This window comes from Phalaenopsis equestris, unplaced genomic scaffold (assembly GCF_001263595.1).
Source record: "Phalaenopsis equestris unplaced genomic scaffold, ASM126359v1 Scaffold000263, whole genome shotgun sequence".
Classification (NCBI taxonomy): Eukaryota; Viridiplantae; Streptophyta; class Magnoliopsida; order Asparagales; family Orchidaceae; genus Phalaenopsis; species Phalaenopsis equestris.
This window is the reverse complement of record NW_018164705.1, coordinates 775,532-783,391: the sequence shown is the minus strand read 5'-3', so window position 1 is coordinate 783,391 and position 7,860 is coordinate 775,532. Positions and strand designations below refer to the sequence as shown.

Here is a 7,860-nt window from a genome sequence, read left to right as displayed (position 1 = left end):
TTTTACATTGATAGCATCCAAATCTTTCATATCACATTAACAAGACCGCTCTATTAACTTTAAGTAAAATATACCTTTCCATGCAAAGGTAAGGTGATAAGTACATAAGTTTAGATGTTTGATATGTAAATACATAAATATTGGGTGATATGTATGTAAATCTTTCTAGTATTTATTAGAAAATCTTAGACCTTGATCGATCTCCATGATAAACAGAACTATAATCTTTGGTGCTGTTTTATTTGAACCCCGTCTTTTAGAGGCACAAGGAAGGCAAATAAGAATTGTAACTCCTGTTTTCTTTCGACACTCAAAGCGACTTGAGATGAAAGTTTATAACATGGTTTTGATTGGGTAGTGAGGGTTCCTATTTAAATCTCTACACTATAAAAATAAAAAGGGAAGTTTACATACATACCACACAAGTCTTATGTATGCATATCTAACACCTAAAGTTTGATATTTACATTTATAACACTTTGGTGTTATAAACCTATGCATGAAAATATGTATTTTCTTTTAAAAAGTTAAAAATTGTGGTATTTTTTATTTAATATTAAAGATTTGAGTGGCATGTTTTTAAATATCAAAGTTTAGGTATTAGATATGTAAATATATAAGAATTATGTGGTATGTATGTAAATGCCTCAAATAAAAATAGGGTTTTCTATATCCACAGCATTTTTTTAAAGGTAAGTTAAGCTTCTCTATATATAGTCAATATTATACGTACTCCTTTTAGGTTAAACTTCTATCTCTTATTCTTAGATATTACATCACATGCTAATCCTAAATTTTTGCTCTCAAATTACATTTTCATCCCTTATTGGTTAAATTTTATTATATTACATTATATGTTAATCCTCCCAATTTGTTAATCTAAAGCTTTAAAAATGGGAGTTAAGTGTGATTTTAGAACACCCAGAGAATGTATATTTGAAAAAAGGGCACTATTGCCACAAGAAATTTTGACAAAATTTGGTTGCCAAAATGAGAACTATTTTAAGGCCACTCATCATTGACTTGTCCAACGGCATTTTCGTTTCCACCATTTTTTACATCTTTCCAATCATATCCTGCAACATGTTAGATCTTTATTCTTGTTGTTGGAAGTATTCCCATTTCACCTTTGCTTCTATATATTTGTAATTTCTTCTTTTACATTTGAGCTCTTTTATTTATTTATTTCATCTCAAATCAAAACCTGTTCTGTTCTTGCCAGATCTGCGTTAATGTAGACAAAAAGAGAGAAACAAGGAGACAGGTTGAAAACTGGAAACGCAAGCGAAGAGAAGAAAAAAAGCGTAAGGTTTACCAGCCTAATTTGGAGATCCTAAATCATAGGAAGATTTACATGCATACCACTCAGTTCCTATGTATTTAGATATCTAACACCTAATCTCCACTTTTTACATACATGCCACTTTCCCAATCCTTGAAAAGACAATTTCACTTTTTAAAAGTTAAAATGATTGACAGATTTGGGTGTTATAAATGTAAAATGTAAACTTTAGGTGTTTTGATATGTAAATATGTAAAAATTGAGTGGCATGTATGTAAATGCCCAGTATTACATCTACTGTTACTTTAATCATAATAACTTTTTCTCTCCAGGACAACATGAACTGAAGAGAAAGGAGAGGAAGAAAGCGAAGCAGGGTATTAAGTAGAGATAGGGCTCTGAAACCAGAAAGATTAGTTCAAACACTTGCTTCAACAAATGCTTGAAATTTTTGCAGAATTATTGACTAAATTATGATGAGATGCTAAAGTTTAGAGCTTAGAGAAAACTAATGATAGAAATCAATTATGATTACGATATGAAATGTTTATGAAGCTATTATAATGTTGAAATGAATGATGTTTTCTTCATCCTGTTTGCCCTGTTTTATTTAATTATTGTAATAAGGAGATTTTTTGGGGGTTGTGTTGTGTCAACTTTTTAGGGCTTGTTTTTGTTTTGGGACAATTACATGCAGACCAACAGAAACTTGCTATTTACAAATCAACAGCTCTCTTTCATCCATGTTCCAAATTCTCAAATATCAAAATTCATGGTAAAGCTCAAGCTCGTATTTTGATTTTTTTATCAAATTTTCAAGTTTGAGTTTGATTGTGGCATGCATAAATTACCTCGGTGCTTAATTTGTAAATATCAATGTTTTGAGTGATCTGAATGCAATTATTCTTTTATTTTATTTTATTTGGTTGTTTCTATTTTTAAGATGCTTGTTTAGTATATTATTTGTTTTAAAAAATAATTAAAATAATATTTGTGTTTTGAGTATTTTTGAAAACAGTTAATATTGGCAAATGTGTTTTATTTTAAAACAAAACAAAAAAAAAGAAACAAAATAAAAGTTATCATAAAATATTTTTTAAAGTTATAAATGTAAATATTAAATTTAGGTGTTAGATTGGTACATATGAATTGTGTGGTATGCATGTAAAGTACCCTTTTTTTTGAAGGCCCAAGCTTCATACAGTGGCTTTGGACATCAAAGAAGTAAAATTGTTATTGTGGGGCTCAAAAGCCATGGTTAATCATGCAACATTTTATCTAGATCTTATATCTATAGTTCAATTAATCTTTCTTTTGGTGGGGTATTTCTTGAAATATCCATTTTGAATGGGTATTTGCCGCATTTATTTTATTGAAGTTATTATTGTGATACTATCCTTAATTGTTTGACAAAGCCCTTTCACCATTGAAAAGTATCAAAACATCACATTTATGTCGTAAAAAATGAAGTATTGAGCTATCATATATGGTTTCGTAGCTTGCAACTTTGGGTTCCTTTCCTTGTATGGAAATTAAGAAAATAAAAAGAAATTAACATATATACCATACATTTATCATGGATTTACATATCTAACGCTTAAATTTTTGTTATTTATATTTATAATTCATTGGTGTTATCATAAAAATGTGCATTTGACTTTTCAAAAGCAAGTAAAATAATATTTTTGATGGGATGCTAAAAGATTTGAGTGTCAAGCCTTCAATTTGATGTGTACTTGACTTTCAATCCTTTGAGGGGTTGGATCTTAGTTGGAATTGGAACCTTTGGGTCGAGCTTTAAATTTCTTTCTTTATTTGAAGAATATTTCATAATCTCATTCCTACTAATGATTTACTTAAACTAAAAGGTTTGCGTATTCCTTCTTGCTGTGTGCTTTGCAGAAATCATGAGAAAATCAGTGCTCATATTTTTGCTAAATGCAAATTTGTTATGCTGGTTTTCGGCTGGTGCTTTTTCTGTCTCCCCTTTAGTTGTTGAGGCTGATACTTTGATTTTTTGTCTTTAAGTGGCTTAAAAATGGGGCTAGAAATTTATTATTTTTGAAACTAACTCTTTGATATTATGGAAGCATTGTGGATTGAAAGAGGATCATCATTGGAGTGTTAACATTCAAATGAAAAGAATTCTTGATTTGTCTAAACACTTGGTAATCCGTTGGTCTCATATCAAGAGAGAGAGGAATATGGTTGCTCGTTGGGCGGCTAAGGCTGGATTGAAACTACATGGTGTTTTGGTTTCCAAGTTTATTCCAATTGATCTTTTGAGACTAGCATTGAATGATATTAGTTAATTATGTTTTGTTTGTTTTTGTTTGTTCTTGTTTTTGTTTCTGTTGTTTTGGGTGTATGTGTTGTATTTTGCTTTTCTTTTGGAAAATGACGTTTAGATTTTCTTTTTTTTGCGTGAGTTGTATGTGGGTATTAGGTAGGTCATTTTCTTTCTTTTGTAATTCTTTTTTTTAATGAAATGCATAAGGAGCCGAATAATGCTCTTTCAATAATAATAATAATAAATTATTTGAGTGTTATGAATGTAAATATTAAAGTTTAGGTGTTGGATATATAAATACATAAAAAATCTTATTTAAATATTATCAAAACTTTAATTTTTTTACATTTATACCACCCAAATCTTCATTATCATATAAAAGTATCACCATTTAACTTTTAAAAAAATGGAATATATATATATATTACTTTCCACATGTTAGAGGTTCCATGGTCCCACTCTTTGCTCTAACTTCAACATCACCAAATTCGACAATGCTCAAAGGCTCGCATTTGATAAACTATAAAACTATTTGATGTGAATATTTTGTATGAAGTAGAGCAGAAAGACGTGCCTTTTTTTTTCTCTTTTAAGAATTCTAAGATTCTTTTGGATGATCAAGTCTAAGAATAATGCATTCCAAATCACTTCTCAAATTATTTTTATTGTTTCAATTTTCTCGCTCAATGTTTTTTCGCATTCCTCCCACGAATTTTCACACCTGCCCGGATGCAAATCACCAAAGGCCATGTTGGCGCAAATTCACGCGTATGATGAAGTGGCCTAGCTCCCATGATTGAACTTATGCACGTACGAGCGTAATATTCTCTCCCCTTACACATTGCTCTTGTAAATCACTGCGACCTCTAAATTTTATTTACGAGCCATTTACATACACATCGCCCAATTCTTGTGTATTTACACTTAATTTAGGATCTCATTACTTCCCCCTTCTAACAATCCAATCTTGAATTCAATTGATTGCATTTCTCCTCTCTTTGATTGCCACATCTCCATTAAAACATCATTTCTTTTTCAATGCTCATGATGTGGATGGTAAAGAAGAGATTGATGGAGGACCTAATAATAAATAGTTTGGTGCATGTTTTTTTCACTAAAAACAAATCAAATTACCCTTTCATAATTTATATTTTTCGTCATTTTGAGATTCGATCATCTTGAATTCTTTTAGAAAGACTCCTAACCATCCTATCGTAACTAAATCATCATGACAGTTTATGGGTAAAATAATTGCAAAAGAATGAAAATGTTTTTCACATGATAATAGAATGTATGCGGCATGACAAATAAATTTAATGGTTCCCATGTGAATGAGGGGCTACTATTGTGGCATAGCCTCATTGGTCAATTAGTGATGCAATTACTCATTATTAATTCTTCATGATTACATTATGATATTTTAGGCCTTAATTAATTTGCTTTTTATATTAATTACTATTTCCTTTCATGAATTTATTCATTTTTTTTCCATGCAAAAAAGAAAGAAATTACTAATCAAAATATCTCCTATTTGCTATTCATATTAGCTATTAATTATGTCTACTTGTCGCTTAGGTATTAGATATGCAAATACATAGGAATTAAGCGGTATGTATGCAAATCTTATGAACCGTACACAAAAAATCAATCTTCATGGACCAAGGTCTGCGTCTCATAGGCCTCTTGAGCCTCATTAGCTAAACTAACCAGAACACGTGACTGACATCGAAAGGACTCTAAACTTACTCATCGATGTGTCAGTCGTCTTACACTGACTGACAATATGCCTCACCAAACTTGGTAAACTGACTCGTCGATATGGTATGCATGATCCTTCTAATGAACTGACCATCCAGGTTCGCCGGCCCTGCTTGCCTCCTCAACGATCCTTGAAACTATCATAACATAAAAGTCAAAACCGATGTCATAAATGAACATATGTCATATCCTCATTTTCGAGCAACCTAACATACATGTCCTAATCTTTTCATCAAAACTCCATGAAAAGATTCTGTAAGACACGACTTGTATTCTAATATTTTCTTAAACGATTACAAAAAAAAAAGGCGAAGTTGAACTAAATCCTATTAAATACATCCATTAGAAAGAAAAAAAGAAGAAGCTTCTCTAATAATAAGTGTTTGTGTGATGATTCTAAAGATCTCTATTTTCTATTTTTTTTTTTATTTTTTTCACATAAATATTATCCTTTCCGTCACACTCAAGCAGATATTATCTTTTGACCAAAAAAAAAAAAAAAAAAAAAAGAAGATAATAATTAACTTGCCTATGACGCCATTGATGACTTGTATAGCAAGCTATTTTAAAGGACGGCCTCCCCAACTAACTGAAATCGATTGATCACTGACTAATTACACAGTTGCTTATATATTTATGGGGGAAATTTACATGTATATCATATAAATTTTATGTATTTATATATCTAACATTTAATTATACTCGTATTTACATGCCTACTACTACTGGGTATGATATGTAAAGAATTAATGCATTTTGATTTCAAATCAATGCAATATTTGTTGAATAGTATTCATATATGGAAAAAATATTACATCAGCACTCACGCATGTAACTCTACGCGCGGAGTCCAATGAAATTACGCTGTGGAGGTGACCAGCCCGATAATACAAGAGAATATTCCTCTCGTGTTATTCTGTGTTATTCAGATGTTATTGTATGTTATTCATGTGTTATTGTGTTATGAGAATATTCTCGGTATTATAATAACACAATAATACATTAATAATACTTGAATAACACACAATAACACCTGAATAAGATACAATAACACATGAATAACACGAGGGGAATATTCCTTGTGTTACCGGGCCGATCGACTCCACGGCGTAATTTCATTAGACTCCGCACATAATTCTACGTGCGGAGTCCTGATGTAATATTTTTTTTTTTCTCATATATGGGTGCATTATATAAATTCATGATTTTCTTGAGCTCTGTTGTTGAAATGTTAGATGTATAAATGCATAATGATTATGTGGTATGCATGTAAATCGTCGGATATAAAATAAATGGGGAACTAATCTAACAGCCAAATGTGATAGCGACACTGTTAGAATATGTTGTATCAATTTATATTTAAATAGTGGACATTATTTTAACAAGTATTTGAGCTTTTTTTTTGTTCATTTTTAGTAAAAAATAAATATTATGGCTTTTTTAACTGACACTTTCAGCCATTCTCCAATTACATTAAAAAATCGAAAAATTGCATAAAAAAAGTCATTCCATGGGAAAATCGCATACAAAACATCATTCCATCGAAAAATCTCCACAAATCGCATGTAGAAAGACATTTCATTGAAAATTATTTACAGAGCGCAGTAACCAGAGGTCGAAGGGCGGAGGATGAGCTGAAAGACACTAGGTAATTTCGAGATAGAAGTATTCGGGAGAGAGAGGCGAGCGAGGAGTCATTTCGACAGAATTGGGGGCGAGCGAGGAGCAAAGGGCATGCGGGTAATAAGCGGGGGTATGAACGCGGGCTACGGGGTTGAGCCGGCGGCCGCATTTATTAAGCATAACAAACGCACAAAACAAACGTCTCGGCTACGTTTTCAAAACGCAAATGCACCAAATAAGCTGCGCCAAACAGAGCCTAAATATTATATGACTTCTAGTATCATCATTATTCTCTTTAAAGTCAATACAAACTTTATGATTAATTATATTTGTGACAATGCTCCTTGTAAATGGGATATTTACAAAAATCAACCTAATATCATAGGACTTTTTATTAAATTTTTTTGAAGTAAATATTGTTACTTTAAATTTCTATGATATTTTTGGTTCTCATATAGATGGCAACTCTTCACTCTTTTCTTAGATGCATTTGGGCTTGGCATCCCAATTCTGGAATTCTTCTGTTTCAACACATCTAACACCTAAATTTTATTTTTTACATTTATACCGCCCAAATATTATATGTCACCTCAAAAATACAACTATTTTAACTTTTAAAATGTGAAATAGACATTTTCATGCACGAGTAAGGTGATGTGTATGTTAAATTGAAGTTTAGGTGTTACAGAGGTAAATGTAATAGAATTGAGTGGTATATACGTAAATTTTCTTTTTTTTTTTAAATATTTACATATATACCACTCAATTAGTATATATTTACATATCAAACACTTATACTTTAGTTTTTACATTCTATCACCTTACATATGTATAAAAAATTGTATTTCACTTTTTAGAAGTCAAAATAATAGTATTTGATGCGTGCTAGAAAATTTGCGGTGGTAGA

General features: G+C 30.9%; 1 protein-coding gene across 4 annotated transcripts in view; it reads left to right on the top strand.

Moving 5' to 3' along the window:
• LOC110024605 (DEAD-box ATP-dependent RNA helicase 13) overlaps positions 1–1,859 on the top strand; it is a 48,823-nt gene extending 46,964 nt beyond the window's left edge. For 2 of the 4 annotated variants that reach the window (XM_020724667.1, XM_020724668.1), the window contains exons 17-18: positions 1,223–1,304; positions 1,615–1,859. In XM_020724667.1, the coding sequence (XP_020580326.1) occupies positions 1,223–1,304; positions 1,615–1,670 (138 nt within the window). In that variant the 3' untranslated portion in view covers positions 1,671–1,859. The remainder of the gene's footprint in view (positions 1–1,222; positions 1,305–1,614) is intronic. The other 2 variants (XM_020724666.1, XM_020724669.1) reach the window with 2 other exon arrangements.
• The last annotated feature ends 6,001 nt before the right edge of the window (positions 1,860–7,860 follow it).